This window comes from Physella acuta, unplaced genomic scaffold (genome assembly GCF_028476545.2).
Source record: "Physella acuta isolate Inbredline_101_S28 unplaced genomic scaffold, ASM2847654v3 ptg000230l, whole genome shotgun sequence".
Lineage (NCBI taxonomy): Eukaryota > Metazoa > Mollusca > Gastropoda > Physidae > Physella > Physella acuta.
In genome coordinates, this window is record NW_026731749.1 from 391220 (window position 1) to 408291 (window position 17072).

Below are 17072 nucleotides of genomic sequence, written 5' to 3' on the forward strand. Positions count from 1 at the left end.
CTTAGAATTTTTTTAACGGCAACTGTAGTTTTGGATTGCTACACATTTGATGGTATTTTTTAATTTTATTTTGAACACATCAACTTTTAGCTTTAAAAGTTTTACCAACTTTTAAAAAACTCGTATTTAATGTGCGTTTTTTGTTCGTTTTTAAAACAAGTTTACTAAATGTGCCAGTGATACGTCAGCAAAGATCCGTGTATGGCAAAAATTATTGATGTCTCCCCTCCTTCCCCGTGTAAATTGAAGTAATTTTGTGTATAGAATTTCATATCTAAATGTAAAATCAATGGCGGCAAAAACAGCAGCGTTGCAGCAAGAATGAAGTTTGTTGTCGTTTAGACAGAAAGTTTAAGGACTTTACTGTTGTGTTACTCTTTTTTTACTTAATGATACATTTCGTTATTGTAGATCGGCGGGCTTTAATAAAATCGTATTTGAACGCGAATTGAAGGAATACAGAAAATGAAAACATGTATGTGAAATGAACATTAAATAGCAGTCAGTAGATGTCTAAACATGCATTAATGACTTGAAATAACGTTAGTAGACTCAATATTACGGACTATGGTGGACATGTGTTCCCATCACAGTACAACCCACCTGATGTAGTGACAGAGGCGTAGCGAAGGGGGGGGGGCAGGGGGGGTACATATGTCCCCGGGCGCCGACCTCGGGGCGCCAAAATGGGTTGAAAAAAATTAAAATCTCATTTTAGGTGCAGTTTTGCATTATAAATATAAAATATATATGGTGGGGGGGGGGGGCTAATGGAAAGAGAGGGGGGGTGAAAATTGAAGGTTTGTTCCCGAGGGGGCGCCAAATTGAAAGTTTGTCCCCTGGCGCCGGGAAGGGTCGCTACACCTCTGGTAGTGATGAAATTAATGAGCCCTAGAAGTATCCTCAGCGTCTTATTATGTTACCGCGTCATCACTGTACGTCACCGCGAGATTTTTTCTGTCACATTGATGTCACGGGCCCAACTCGTTTTAAAAGACGTCTGGACCTTTATTTTTCTCCTCGTTACGTGGAGATTCATCGAGGTCTCGGAGCGCAAGTCCACGAGAAGTATTACACGTCAGGGAGTGACATTCGACTGGCAGTGTTTAATTAGAGGGCCCGGTATCGGCCCGGGGAGCCAACCATCTATCTAGACTTTATCGATTTTAGACTATTCATTTAACCTACTCATTACACTCCATGCTGACATTTTAGTGGTCTTTTAAAGGAATTTTTTTTTGTCGGTCGTACTCTCAGGGATGTCACGGCATTGGGACCAGATTACACAAATTTAATCAAGTCATTTAAAAAGTAATAAATGGCTAATATTTATGTATAGAGATTGATCTATATCTCCGTAGCTGTGCTGTTGAATAATGTTACTGCTACAACTGTTAGATGAAATGCTTGCATTTTATAATCGGCCTTGTAAAGTTCGAATGCAAGTATTATGTGTAAGAGGGAGGGGGGAGTTGATAGAGAACTTTTAAAAATCGTAAATAAGGTAGTATTTAAAACATGTTTAGAAACGTAATATAACATATTTATAGCATACTGGTTAGACTAAAATAGTCAAATAATTAAATACCCTACTTCGGCTTGGTATACTTGGTTGTTTCGTGAATTCATTCTGGTGAATCAAATCCCCGAAAATGTACAGTTTGGTTGATTCTGGTAGCAACATTTCTTGTGTGAAAAGCAAATATGTCTGAATCAAAAAGAATGTGTTGAAAGTTTGTGCTCTAAAACATGATGATTGTGATGAGACAAGGAAATGGGGCAGGGACACAAGCATGTTTATTGATAAAACTCCCCGCCTCCAGTTATTGATTATTCCCCTGGCGCCGTCTAAGTGATGTGTAGTTGAATGGGGTCAGCTGATCTTGTATGGCAGTGAGCTATTTCTTGAGTGTGAATGTGATAAGATATGCAAACGTCTGGCGTCAATGGAGGAAGATTTGAGTAGCCCTAGTTCTGGTGAAGTTCCGTTACTTACAGTCTCTCAATGTGAAGGTATCCTCTGTGTAGTTTCTTGTCTTTTCTTATAAAAAAAATATTCTGCTATTGACTCACGTGATTTCACTTAGTTACTAGTAGTAAGTTTCCTTGAAAACAATATTTGTGTCCTTAGTCTTTTAGTGTTTGAATTGCGGTGGATTCTGTTTGTTACATTTACATTGTGTAGTGTAGGTGTATGAAATAGCTTTATCTAGACGATTCTTGTTCTGTATCTGCCTCAAGGACATGCTATTCTCTGTTACAAGGTTATTTAGGTGTGTTGGTTTTCTTTGGCATAATTAGAGATACATGTTTTATGACAATGTGTTGTTGTTGTTTGTTTTTTTAGTTTTAGTAATAACAATAATCATATGTGATGGCTCATTTGAAACAGTATTGCGACAAATTTGATTTTCATTCATAGATTTATAGATTTGATCACCTCATTAAAACTACATAAAAACTGTAATAATTGTCAGTTCACTCCATTAACACTATTGTTTGTTTTTTATAGGTTCCCCCCATGAGAGTCCAAGAAATTTGTCACCTAATCAACATGGGCATTTTGCTTTCCAGGCTATCAGAAAGTAAGTGCTGTTTAATGTTTAACTAGAGTGGAAATGGAATAGGTCATCCAGAATTTAAATTTTCATTTGATAAAGTAGAATACAAAGTAAAATCTATTTTATTGAGTGTTGATATCAGTTGAAATAGTTATGTATTTGTTATTTTTGGTATAACTCAGTTTATATGGTTTATGTATATAATAATAAACCTGTATTAGAAGATGTTCAAAGTCTATAACATACACAATTCTCTTGACTTTTTATAGTATATAGTTGTCAATTTTTCCATGGTTTAGGTGAATTAGATTAGTTATATTTAATAAGCTATTTCATCTCTAATGTTAGTTAAGTTATAAACCTTTTTACTCTGAGTGTTAACAGGTGTGATGGAAGAAGGTGGTCTTGTGCCTCCATTCCATCCTCTGGATATGGCACAAACACACCAGGCAGTTCTAATGTCTCGGTGAGTAAAGCCTTTTTTTTTACACTTTTAAACTAATAAGTAATTTAGTGTCTTGTTTATCATCTCATGCTGTTTTCTATCTCCATTTTTTTATCATGTTGGTCTGTCTTGTCTTTTATCTACCCATCCACACTACCATTAGTCCAGGCACTAAAAAAAAACCCACTACAAACAGTTGTCTCTAAAATGCTGTCGTGTGCTATTCTTTTTTAATTTTTAGATTATCATACAAAGAACATCTTTTGTTTCTTTTTATTTTATATATATATATATATATATTTTTTTTTTTTAAATATTTATAAAATTGACTACAATAGTCTAAAATATGTTAGTGCAATTCATTCTGTTATTTCTAGTGAACTTTGAAGACATTGTAAGAAACAGCAAGGATATTATTTGTTCATAATAGAGAGAAAACAGAGGTTTTTATTTCGTAAATCAAAATAGTTGAAGTATGATATGAAATATTAATAGTGATATTTTCAAAGATTTTTGAAAAATGAGATTACAGATTTGGTTACCACAGTGACTTGTATAACATAAAGAAGATCATTCATTTTGTAGTTGTCAAGTTTTTTTGTATTGGGTTAGGACATATTTTATTAGATCTTCAAATTCAGTTATGGTATTGATTGGGACTAGGGTTGACACTGTTGGCTATTTCCTTCCAGAATTAGGGTTTTAGTATTTTTAAGATTTTATCTTGGTTTTCTTATGTATATTCTCTAAAGTTCTGGAGTTTTTGAAGAGCTATCTTTTCATTGATTTGTTTACTTAACTTGAAATAGTAAGTTCTTAGATTTTGTAAAAAAAAAATAACATTTTTATGCAGTGCCAATCAGTAACTGCTCTCTTTATTCCATTATCATTATTCTTGCAATATTTCTGATACATTTCTGTCAGTCTAGATATTTAAATCTTTATTTGTGTAGAAAGCTCATGAAATAAGCCTTATTTCTGTGCATTATATTTTCATTTTAGTCAGGTCTTAGATTATACTTTGTCTTTTTTAATCAAGTCTACATTTTCATAATCCTTTATGTACACATTTATAATTGTATTGTTCTTTACTGTTACATTCATAACATGAAAATCTCTTTCATGAGACCCATTTATAAAAATGACCACAGCATATTTATAATTTTAACACATCCATCTAGTAAATCCATCACATTTATCCCTTACAAAAATCTCTTTTCTACAAACATCCACCACCTACACCTTCATCATACACTTCCATCATATAACTATAATTTTGGTGGTAGCTAACTGAATATTTTTACAATCATTGTTTATTCAGCTCTTCCCCCAATCTAACCCACAGTCACGCTACTCATCCCAGGAAAGACTGCACCAGTTCCCCTCACAGCCTACAGCTGAGGAGCTTCACTTCTTGTCCAGTCATTTTGGCAGTTCAGAAAATATGAGCCATGATGATCAGGAGCTGCACCCTCATACCAACATGAGGCCTAGATCCAGAAGTCTCAGGTTTGTCTAACTATTCTTGGCTTTTAAAGTTTTTGATATTATTTAAACTATAGGAAACAAAAAGGCGGTTTGCAGTTAACAGACTACAGCTAAAACAACGTTGATTAATTTTAGTATGATTAATTTGGGTAACATTTTGTGAATTAGTAATGCCAGCTTAACATTCTGTTCTTGCTACAAATTAGTTGCATCACATGAAAAACTGGTTGTTTTAGATAATTACATATGATAGCTTCTCCCTTTTTGTTTATTTTTCTCCAGTTTTAAAAATAGCATGGCCTATAGAAGTTTTCTTCTATCCTGGTAGCTTTGTTTTATGGGCAGGGTGGGGTTGTAAAATAAGATTAAATACAACCCAAGCTTCTCTGGCTTTATTTTATCACATATTTCTCTTAATATTTTATACAATAGCCCTGAGAGCTAGACATTGTGTTTTTAAGACAGTTTTCAGCATTAAATATAAATGTATGTTCTTACATATATCAGGTTTATCATCCTTTGTAAAAGACATATTTTAGTGCAGACATTATGTTTTGAAAGTTTTTTTTACTTGCAAAATGATTTATTTGTATTTTAATTCATGAAAACTCTTGCTACCTTCCTATTTAATTAACAGTTTATTTTTAAAAATACACAGTAAAAATAAAAAGTTGTTGGGCTTAGGGTCAATATATTTTTTTTAAATTAAAGTTTTTATTTGGCTTTACCCTTTTATTTCTGTTTGGACCATAGCAAGTTCCTGACCCTTTCTCAGGCATGCTATTTTATATTGCTATTTGTAGTGTTGGAAAAAATGTTAGTCTTCAGTAAGATGCCAATTTTAGTTACCATTATTTCAGTTATAGCACAATCATAGCATGATGCATTATTTGATTTGATTTGTGTTTATTTTCTACAGCCTTTCGTGGCTTGCTTTAGAGTAAGATCATTTGTTGTGTTACTGTTGTCATTAATTGTGGTGTTGGCCTATTGGACGCTCAAGGAAAATGGCCTGTTTTTCTCTTGTCTTACATTAAATCCTTATCAAAGATTCATGTTACTTTCTGTATAGACTGCTAATCCTATGAACATTGGAAACATTTCAACTCTGGTTAGTTTGCTTGACATCCCTTGAGCTTTTTAAGACTACCAGATCTTTACACCAGGGACTTCCCTTCTCCTGTTATTAGACTCAACTAAAGAGCTAAAGTGTTTGGTTACATTAGGTCAGTGTAGCTCAGCTAATGTCATGTTGGTGGGGTTGCCAAAATAGGAAGTTAAAACGACCAACCTTCCACAACGTTTTGTGTACAATAAACATTAAATAAAATATTCCAATGTTCATAAAATGTTTAAACCTTAGAGGCTTTTCTAAATAAGTTATTAGTTTGGGAGTAGTTTTTAAAAATTAAAAAGAAAAAGAAAAAAAAAAGCAACTAGTGCTTAGGCTGCTCCAAAATCTGTTCAATTTTAATACATTTAACTAAACATAAAACAAAAATACATTTGTCTAAATCATTGTAAAGGTCTTTGGGGGAGGGGGGTGGGATGTATATTGTCAAGTGTTTATGAGCTGTTAGCATAGGTTGCTGCAGAAAAAAATGTTTTTATAGATCCCTATCATAACTGTGTACTGACATCCAGATTTTAAAATTATTTTACTGTTTTGTTGCAATTTAGCACATTGTATTGTTACACACACCTTGTTAAACACTACTTTATTTATATTGTTGTTTAAGTTTCAGTCCTCTAAGGTTTAATCTTGACTGCTGCTTTTGTGTAACTGAATAATCAAGAGAATTTTTACAATTTCATGCAAGATATAAAGGATATCAGTTTATATCTTTCTTTTTTTACCAGTTGAAGATTTATGTTCATTTGCTTGTTGCAGTTTATCATAAATAGCATTTTAATCATTAATGTGTATCAAGGCTTGATACACAGGAACATTGCATGCACCATCATTTTTTAATTTATTTCATGCTTTCAGTCAGCTACATTTTGTAGTTGACTAATTGCATTAAGATGAGCCTCATTTAAACTAGTTTACAAAGCAGTATCATTAGCATGTATTAAGCTTCAATTAGAGGTGTATAGTTTTTAGATATGTTCTGATAACTACATAGAGACTATTTTTTAGATAGGTGCTTAAAACACAGGATACAATAATACTGGAAAAGTGTATTATACATGATACAATAACTTAAAAGATGTTAAAATGACTGTTTTAAAAAGTATTTTCTGAATGTTATGTTGTCAAGCCAGTAAGTAAAGAAAGCTGCATATCTGATCTAAAATCTGTTAACTTATTGTTATGTCAGCAGTTCGTACTGTATGTTTTTATATTGTGTTCAATTGTAAAGACATTCATACTTTCAGGTTAATTAAAAGCAACTTGTAATTTTTTATGAAGTACAGTATAGTCATCTGGCTGAATTTTTTTTTAAATTGCCTCTCAACACTTTCTAAAGTCATTTTTTCTTCATTTTTTTTAAAAATTATGCTTTAAAGAACTTAAGTTTATGGGCACATTGGGTAATTTATTTTCTGTAAATGTAGAAAATATTTATGTTGTAATCTTTATAAATGAAGTATAAGAAAATTTTTTGTAATGGTAAGCAGCAGCCCGGCAAGGTCTCCTGGTGTGGAGTCTGAGATTATCATGATGAACAGTGTATACAAGGAGAGATTTCCCAAGGTGACATCTGCTTTCTATCTTCATTCATTTAGTATCAGTTGATAGAATAAATTGATCTCTTTAGTAAAGTTGTCATATTCTTACCTTACAAAATGTTTATCCGTTAAATTACTTACCATACTTTTATCTGTTTAGTTGAGTTTTGACTTATCCTACCATACTTTATCTTCAGGCCACCATTGAAATGGAAGACAAATTGAAAACTTTTATTTCAAACAACGCAACATTGGACATAGCACAGGAGTCAGATGCCATACTTTGTTTTTTGCACTATCAGGTACTACATGACATTAAATGTTTCATTCTTTCAGATTAAATAGCAAATATTGTTTGAACTTCTTGTAATGCATTAGATTCACAAGATGCCTCTCTTTGCTTTCTTACATATTCTTTTAACTTCTCATGGTTTTGATCTTCCTGTTTCTCTTTCTGTACATTTTTTTCTACCAATGGATAACTTTGTTAATTCAGTGTTATGCCTCTAAAGTAAGAAAAGTCTGTAGTGATATTTTACTGAATGCTCTTTGTCTGTAGGTTCTTGAACTGGCCAGAGACTGCCTCAACAAATCTGCAGAGAAAATGATAACTAAAGCTTATTTTTATGAACTGTTGGATAATCTCGAGAGATTAGCTCAGGATGTAAGTTCTTGTTCACACTCAGGATACATTTTCAGTCTAACATTTTAAATGATGCAAGCAGAAAAGGATTAAATAATTTATTAGAAACTATTTTAGAAGTATTTATAACAACTAAAAACAAAACTAAAACTTTAATAATTAAGAACATGTTGAAATTATCACGTGTGCACCACCTTAACTAATCATACTTTTTAACCATTTTTTGTTTAGTTTAAACTTAATAGTAAAGCAAATTAATTAGCAATTTTTAATGTTTAAAAAAATCAAAACTTTGATTAAAGAATTAATAATTGCAGTCATCAGCTGTTGGTTGAACATTTCAAGAAAATATTTCTTCCCATTTCAGGCAAGGGAGCGTTCTATGGAGGCCTACAAAAACTTGTACCCCCTTGTGAAACAGTTGCTGTTGATTGTCTCACGCCCACTCAGGCTGCTTGAATGTTTGGTATGTAACATGTTGCTAGGGTTCTGTCAGCCAGGTTAGATATCATGCTTGTTGTAGATATTGTCACATCACTTAAGTTTTAGTTTCAAGCAATTTTCTTCTATTGATATCAATTTGATACAGAATTTTTTTTTCAATAAAGTATCTAATTGTTCTAATGCCTTTTATTAGGAGTTTGATCCTGAAGAATTCTACATGTTGTTAGAGGCTGCAGAAGGACAGATCAGACAGATAATCAAAGATGACATTCCTCAGTACATCATATCTAAACTAGGGCTTACTGGGGATCCACTGTCAGGTTGGTTCAGATATCATCTACTTCTGCTCTAGTCTAAATGGTGGCATGAGATTGTGAAAGGTTTTGGAATATGGTTTTTATTAGTGTTAAATATCTTGCAGGGTTGACCCCAGTAGATCATTATGATGCACCAGACCAGAGTACAGAAGAAGCTGATGGAGATAAATATGAAGAAGATACAGAGGTAATTCTAGCTAGTAGTGATCTCTTTATCTCATGGCTGAGATGTAGCCTAAGAGTTGTATTAGAAACCTTACCCACTGTTACCATGAAACCAATTAAAACATTGTTTTCTTCCCCCCAGGATCATGAAGTTACTGGTGTAACAAAGGTGAAGCAGCCTTGTGAAGATGATTATGATACAATGAAGCTTATAAGCAATGGAGCTTATGCGTAAGTTGGTTTGGATAAACATCTCAACTGTCTGGCTTGTTATTTGGGGTTTTCATGGTTAACCACAATATTGAAAATGGGAATGATATGTATTCATGATAATATAATGTTGGTATTAGATATATTTTTTTAGTTTGGTAGAAACTTTTATACTTAATTTGAGTAAAGAACCAATAAAATGTTTATTATTTATCTTTTGTTGGTTTAAAGTTGTATTTCTTTTGTTTTACAGTGCTGTTTATCTTGTCCGGCACAAAGTCACACGTCAGAGGTTTGCCATGAAAAAAATTTGTAAACAAAATCTGGTCCTGAGGAACCAGATTGAGCAAGTCTTTCTGGAGAGGGATATTTTATCCTTCACTGATAATCCTTTTGTTGTCTCCATGTACTGCAGTTTTGAAACTAAGGTCAGAATCCATCCACTTGATCCATCATTTAAATAGGGGCTATTTATTATCGCATATTGTTTATGCTTTTACATTTTAACTTTCACATTGTTTGATACTTGATAATTTGTTGCTAGAAACATTTGTGCATGGTGATGGAATATGTTGAAGGAGGTGACTGTGCTACACTGTTAAAAAATGTTGGATCTTTGGCTCTTGACCTTGCCAGGTAAAAGTTTGTTTTTTCTCTGCCATGTCTGCTGCATTTGGTTATTTTTATTTGTTGAGCCAGTGACTTAATATTAGAAAGGATGTTTCTCAATGCTTAAATAGTCTTGAAGTTAGTATTGGTGTCAGAGTATCGCTGTTTTGTATAGTTTGTTATATGGTACAGTAAATGTGTAAAGGGTTTTGTTAACTTGAGAATAAAGATGGGATTTTTTCTTCAGGTGTAGTAGTTGCATGGGGTTTAGAACAGCTTGAAAAGTTTGGCTTTATTTAGTTGGAAGTGTCACATAATGTCAGCATCAACCTCTTTCCACAGGATGTACTTTGCTGAGACTGTACTAGCCCTCGAGTATCTACATAGTTACGGTATTGTGCACCGTGATCTTAAACCTGACAAGTTAGTTTTTTTTTCTTATACCATTATGTTTTTGTGCATACCTTAACTGCTCAGATATAATCACTACAGCATGGAGGAAGTCATGTTAAGCTAATTTTCATGGAGTATAGTAATTATTTAAGCCTCTGTAGTTCCTTTCTGATTTTAGTATCTGACCAGAAACTTGTTTCTACAGCTTGTTGATCACAGCCCTAGGTCATGTCAAACTGACAGACTTTGGTCTCTCTAAGATTGGTCTCATGAGTTGTAAGTTTTTATACACATCTGTGTGCAGTTGTTGTGTATCTGTCATATGACATCTCATTTTTATTTTTTGCACTGTATCACTATTCATCACGTGTCACATTTTTTCCTGATTATGTTATAAGTGGCAGCGTTTTCATCCTCTTCTATCAATCTTTCAGTGACAACAAATCTTTATGAGGATGCTCTGGATAAAGACTGTAAACAGTTTAGGGATAAGCAAGTTTTTGGCACACCTGAATACATTGCACCTGAGGTTATCCTGAGATCAGGCTATGGCAAACCTGTTGACTGGTGGTCTATGGGAATCATCCTGTATGAGTTCCTTGTGGGCTGTGTCCCATTCTTTGGTGACACTCCAGAGGAGTTGTTTTCTCAAGTAATAAATGGTAAGTCTTTTGTTTATTCTACCCTGAACTGTTTATAATACAATTTTTTGCTTTACCAAGCAACCAGATTCACAAGTTATCTATCTATCTACACCACCATCTTTTACTTTGTGTAGTCTACATTTTATTAGAGAAAGATAAAATATTGTTTGATGTATTTGTAACATTAGCTTGACTTATACCTTCAGAGAACATTCAGTGGCCAGATGAAGATGAATGGCAAGTGAGAGATGATGCTAAGGACCTAATCCTAGGTCTGCTTCAGCATGATCCTCTTCAGCGACTGGGAACTGGTGGAGCCCAGGAAGTGAAAGAACATGTGTTCTTCATGGGCTTAAACTGGGAAAATCTGCTGCGCCAGAAAGCTGAGTTTGTTCCTCAGCTTGATGGGGATGATGATACTAGTTACTTTGATAGTAAGGTTTTTTTTTTGTGTCCATTTTTACTTAGATAAGTTGTGTAGCTTAGCTGGTAACCATTTTGATTGTGTTTTATTTTTGCTAATTCTTGTTTAATATACATTGTTCAGATGATACTAATTACTTTAAGTTGACTGAAGTTCTAAGTCAAATTGATTAGCTGACAGGAGAAAATTAATATTTTTTTATTCCAAATTTTGTGATCAAATTTTTAAAATCAAATTTTTGCAATTTCACAAGCTAAGACAGTCCAAATTTATGTTTTTTACAGGTCGCATTGACCGCTATAATCATGAGCTGGACACAGAGACTGAAGATGATGGTGAAGAGATATTGTTTCAGAGTTTTTCTTCTTGTTCCCCTCGCTACTCACGTGTGTACAACCGAGGCTTGGAGCCACTGATACAAGATGTAAACATGGCATTTCTCAGCCCTTATGCTAACATACCTCCACAGGTCTCTATACTTATCGTAGTAATATTGTGGCCAGCGTGGATGGCCTCTATATTGTCAGCATTCCTGGTTGCATTCTTGTATAATGTTGGCTGAATCTCCCACCTGTCTTGTCACACCTTTGAAAGGCGCTGGTTTGTTGTAACACTGGACACAAGGCTTTTACACGTGTCATGTCCAGTTTCATGTGTAACTTGTTTCTATGGCCCCCATTTGCTTGTAACACACTTCCTGACTCAGTTTTGTTCATACACACCTGATCTACTGGGTTTGGCTTGATTGTGGAATGACCTGCTACAGCCAGTATCACACCTGTCCTCTACAGCACTTGTCTTGTTATAATTAACCTCTAGCCTGTTTGCACTGTAACTGTCTTACTCCAGCTGTAACTGTCTTACTCCAGCTGTAACTGTCTTACTACAGCTGTAACTGTCTTACTCCAGCTGTAACTGTCTTACTCCAGCTGTAACTGTCCAATTGCAACTATAACTAACCATCTTACTACAGCTGTAAGTCTTACACTAGCTGTAATTTTCTACTTGCAGCTTTAACTAGCTTACTTCAACTGTAACTGCCTTACTACAGTTGTAATTGTTTTTGCTACAACTGTGACTGTCTTGCTATTGCTCTCTTACTTTAGTTGCTACTGATGTCTCTAAATAAATACCTGCTTGTGAACTACTTGCAATACATATCTCACTACACTTGTCTTGGCACATTAGTTAATTTCTAACAGCTGACATGCTACTAACAGTTCTTTCCTTACTGTAACTTCACATGAAGTTATTGCACCTGACTTGCCAGTCTCCAGTGGGTCTCCTCTAGTGTTGTCACAAACTCCGTGTGCACATGAATGTTGTCACAAACTCCATGTGCACATGTGATATGAACATCTGTGTTAATGTCATCTGAGCTTGCTTGTTGCCCTCATCAGTAAACTCATGTGCACAGAGGAACAAAGCATTGCCTCTAGTTTCTAACTTAAATATTAGGTTTACTCTATTTGTGTGTCATAACATTTAAATTTTTAATTCTCGTGTTTTAAATTTTAAAAAAAAAAAGGTCACAGTAAGTTTAAAGCATTTTATCAACTAAATTTATTTTCATCATCTAAGAAATGTGTATTAATAAGTCAACATATTTAGCAAATTTAATCATTTTAACAAAGAATTAATTCTGTTCCTTGTGTGTAATGAATGTTGTTTTTATGATTATTGTTTGTACATTTTAATGTTGTAGTATTTTTAAATCAACTAATTGAATTTTCAGGATGAATTTTTAAAGAACAAATCTCATTTAATTAAATATTTTAATAGGAATTAAGAGAAAGGCGGCGACATTCAAGTGCAGATGATTTTAGAGCTCGTGTGCTTGAGAGGCGGGCCCTTGAACGCAAAGATTCCAATCATTCAGAGGGATCAGAAGGGTCTATGGAAATGTTGAAAAGAAAGGACAGTGTTTTGTCAGATACAACAGACAGTGGCGGACATGAGGAGGTTCTCAGTAGCAATGAAAGGTTGGACATTGTGTTGAACCTACTCTAGAGAAACTTATTCACTGACTTAGTCATATACACTGCTTCTTCATTCAAAATATTCATTCAGGCTTCATATTGTACACAAATAACATGTACTAACACCTGATGAAACTATTTGAAGCATCTGATTGTGTACATTACAGACGTGCCAGTGACAACACAACAGATTCCTCACAGACAGACAGCGACTCATGCAACTCTCCACAGATCAACAGGGCTAATAAACTGATCGCTACTAAGAGTGTCATTCCTAAGTTTGCCATTTCATCAGAGGAAGATAAAGGTTTGTTGAAAAGATTGTTATTGTGTTTTAGCTGCCATTTAATAAATAGTGTAATTTTTTGGGCAAACTAGACTGTTTAGTTTGGTGCCTGTAATATTGGAATGGTTGGTTGGTTCAGGAAAAAAACCTGTTAAGGGGCTGTCTATTAGTTATATCTCACTTGGAGGCGTCAGAAGGTGTGGTAAAAAGAGAATTTTTAAATACTAAATTTTAGCAGTTATTTTTCATTTTAAAGATGTAAACTGTAAGTAAGAAACATTGGTCAGTATCATAACTCTTGGCCAAGCTAAATTTATATTTTATGAAGGACTCCTATTTCTTAAACATAAATTATGATGTGTTAGGCTAAAGTGTGATGTAATTTTAGTGGGAAGGGGTGATCACAAATTTGTGATATGGTGGGCAAAAATTATCCAACTAAGGTGTTGGTTGTTCTTTAGTGTTGTTGTCAACCACAAGTATCTGGTCAGATTGTAATGGTCTGGCCAGTGTGTTGTATATAACTGATCAGTGTGTAGTGATATGATCTTCATGTAGACAAGTTAGTTAGCTAAATGTTAAAGTTACTGTACTTTCCTTTTCTAGAATTGTCACCTGTTGATGAGGGTAAAGAAGGAAGTAAAGAACAAAGTAAAGAGAAGAGTGAACAGAAGAGAGAAAGCAAGCTGCCCATGCAGAAATCAGTCTCAGCTAATGCTTTAACTTTGTTGATTACACCAACTGGAGGTGAGAGGAACATTTGTAGCTCTGTTAGTTCCATGCCATTAAGTTCCTTTTTAACAAAGCTCAAGTAATTCTACTGTATCTTCCTCCAGTTTTAATATCAGACCTTACATCTATTTTGTTTAATGCACCAGATGACTTAAGCACACCTAAAGCTGCTTCACCTGGTGGATCAAGTACTAGCTCTAGAGATGGCTCACCAAGCAGGGACACCTCCCCTCTAACGCGGAGCCTAAAGCCACCTATTATATTAAAGAGAGGAGCTCGAGGATTTGGATTCAGTTTCCGTTCAATCAGAGTTTATATTGGAGAGTCTGATGTCTACACGCTACAACATATTGTTACTGTAAGCTATTTTTCTTGTTTGAATTTTGTCAGTTAACATTTTTATATAAAATTATTAACAACCCACATTGTTTCTTTAAAAAGTTACGTCAATGATATAAATGAATGAATTTTGTCTTGTAGGAGGTGGAACCAAACAGTCCAAGCTTTGAGGCTGGCCTAAGAGCTGGAGACCTAATAACACACATCAATGATGAGAGTGTTCAGAGTCTTCTGCACACTCAAGTTGTCCACCTGTTGAGCTCTGGAAGTATTGTCAACATCAGGGCCGTTCCACTGGATAAAACAACCATCAAGGAGGGCTCCAGGCGCAAGGGCAACCCTGGTAAAATGGCAAGACGTAGCCAGAAGAAGAAAGAGAAGGTGCAGGAGAAAAAGAAAGGAAGAAATTTGCTGAGAAGGCTGAGCAGCAAAAAGTCAGATCCCCCCATTTTCCCCCATATGCCCCCAGGCCGTCAGCAGTTTACACCTCTGAATAGGTCAAGCTCATCAGGGGATCATCACACAAAGCTAGGCCGCTCTCCTCCCATCTCAGTTCCTTGGTCCCCAGACTCTTCTCAGGCCGGATCCTCCACATCCAGCTCCCCCAGCTCTAGTGCTCCCAACTCACCAGCCACTCAAGTAGGTGCCGCTCACTTTGGCAGACCCAGCTCCTTGCATGTTGCCAAGCATAAGAAAACTGGCAGTCTCAAGTCTCCCCACAGGCGCAAGTCAGTTCACAACTTCCCACTTTCTCCCCTGGCTCGCACCCCATCCCCGTCAGCCACAGTCCAGTCTCCAGCTAGAAGTCCTTCCCCGTTAGCCCTGCCCCACAGTCATCAGGCTGGCAGCTCCACCCAGCCCCAACAAACTGTGCCATCTCACATCAACAATCTGCACTCATCCCCTGTTCCCTCCTGTAAGAAGTCGCTGATTGCTCCCTCCCCTGCCAAGCCTCAACCCTCCACTTTGTCCAAAACACCCCTTTGCCGACCAAAAAGTTGTGAACCGGGATCCCCCATAAAAAGAAGAACATCATCACCAGAGAGGCTGCACCCAAGTTCAGCAAATCAAAGACAAGCTAGTTCTGCAGGCAGTGGAGCTCTTGACAAACTTCCTCCTCCTCACAGAAAAATCTCTCTGCAAGAAAAACAGCACCACTCGGATCCAACATGAAATTTTTTGGGGGTGAACTGGTTTTACTACTTTACTTTCTTGTGCAATGTTTACATATTCATTCTTGATCATGTTAGAAACATGTTCCAGTAGTTTTGTGCCAGAGGGTCTGTGAAGTTAGCAGACCTGACTAATCATACCAGTGTTTCTACATACTGTTGAGAGGTATCAAAGTTTTAAATATGTACAATACATCTGTCCAGCTCACAGACTGATTGTTGCTTGTTTTATCTGACATGACACTATTTTATTCACGCTAAAAAAAATTGTATTTTTGCTACTTGGTGTGTCTCATGCTAAGTCGCACTGATTGGGCAGATTTTCCTCTGGATTTAACTGAATGGACTTGCAGGACTTGATTTTTATCTGGAGCATGTAGGGCTTAGCATATCAAAGGTCTAGTCAAACTACTATGGAGATATTTTGAGTGTCACCATGTTAAATCAGGGACTTGATTCTACCAGTAAACTTTCTCAACTCACAACAGGCTTGATCTTCAGAATGTTAAAACCTTGAAAATATTTATTGCTGCCCTAGAGGTGAATGTACTGGAGCAAAAAGTTTTTGATGAGCATTTTAAATCTAACTAAATGAACAGAGCTAGTCTCTAGTTGATTCTATCAGTATTGAAGTCTGCAAGGTTGTAACATTATTTATCTTGTCAATTAATTATCACGTTGTAACACCTTGACCATTTAAGGTGCATGACCCTTGATGAATGCTGTACACTTATATGTTAACAAGTTGCAGATTTTTAACATGATGCCCATTTACTGACAAGTGTATATTTACAATCATAAGATAAAAGTGAAAAAATATTTGTACATTTGAAGTATTGATCTTTATATATATATATATATGGTTGAGGAATTGAACAATGGCAAGCTTACATAAAAGTAAAGACAAAGAGGTGGTTAAAGTATATGTTACATAAATGTATGACACCTTAGCTGTGGTAATGCACTTTAGCATTATGTTGCTCAACATTTGTACAGACACTAACTGTATCCTTACCTTTCACTAGAATTAGAAAGAGGATAGCATCAATGCAAATCTCTGTGTTGCTATGTTCTTTTTTGTTCATATAAGATCCCACTTGGACTCAGGTGGCTGGTATTGTGAATTGTTGCACACAAGATGACCATTCTGTTACCTTTGATATCTGTCCATGTCAATGATGAAACTTGCTGGTGCCCTTCTGTTTTGTAGTCAAATGTAGTTCAATTGATTGGCTGGCAGTCTTGACATCTTCCTGCTGGTGTTGTTTATATATATATCTCCTTGTCATCCCACCTATAGAAACTTCAACAAACCACATGGAACATTTTTTTTTAAAAATAAGTATGCAAGTTTACAGATCATGATTTTATATTTTAAGTAGCAATGTAAGGTCAATTGAAATACTTACATTTTATCAGATTTTGTAAAGGTAGTGTAGCTCTTTGTTATTTTTATTACTCATACATTTTCCGCCAGTATATGCCATACTCAACAATAATTAATCTGGAAAGGTGTATGCAAATGAAGCTTAAGCTTGATAGATGTTG

At 35.2% G+C, this 17072-nt stretch overlaps 1 protein-coding gene across 11 annotated transcripts in view; it reads left to right on the top strand.

Annotated features, from left to right (window-relative positions):
- Positions 1-16855, top strand: part of LOC131938056 (microtubule-associated serine/threonine-protein kinase 3) — a 49968-nt gene extending 33113 nt beyond the window's left edge. For 3 of the 11 annotated variants that reach the window (XM_059295921.1, XM_059295931.1, XM_059295932.1), the window contains exons 6-28: positions 2513-2585; positions 2937-3027; positions 4328-4515; positions 5414-5434; positions 7117-7192; positions 7365-7469; positions 7727-7831; positions 8178-8276; positions 8448-8574; positions 8676-8758; positions 8879-8967; positions 9200-9374; positions 9491-9582; positions 9898-9978; positions 10154-10224; positions 10383-10610; positions 10799-11026; positions 11301-11485; positions 12799-12998; positions 13163-13302; positions 13888-14028; positions 14160-14371; positions 14494-16855. In XM_059295921.1, coding sequence (XP_059151904.1) covers positions 2513-2585; positions 2937-3027; positions 4328-4515; positions 5414-5434; positions 7117-7192; positions 7365-7469; positions 7727-7831; positions 8178-8276; positions 8448-8574; positions 8676-8758; positions 8879-8967; positions 9200-9374; positions 9491-9582; positions 9898-9978; positions 10154-10224; positions 10383-10610; positions 10799-11026; positions 11301-11485; positions 12799-12998; positions 13163-13302; positions 13888-14028; positions 14160-14371; positions 14494-15525 — 3842 coding nt within the window. In that variant the 3' untranslated portion in view covers positions 15526-16855. The remainder of the gene's footprint in view (positions 1-2512; positions 2586-2936; positions 3028-4327; positions 4516-5413; positions 5435-7116; positions 7193-7364; positions 7470-7726; positions 7832-8177; positions 8277-8447; positions 8575-8675; positions 8759-8878; positions 8968-9199; positions 9375-9490; positions 9583-9897; positions 9979-10153; positions 10225-10382; positions 10611-10798; positions 11027-11300; positions 11486-12798; positions 12999-13162; positions 13303-13887; positions 14029-14159; positions 14372-14493) is intronic. The other 8 variants (XM_059295928.1, XM_059295925.1, XM_059295927.1 and 5 more) reach the window with 8 other exon arrangements.
- The last annotated feature ends 217 nt before the right edge of the window (positions 16856-17072 follow it).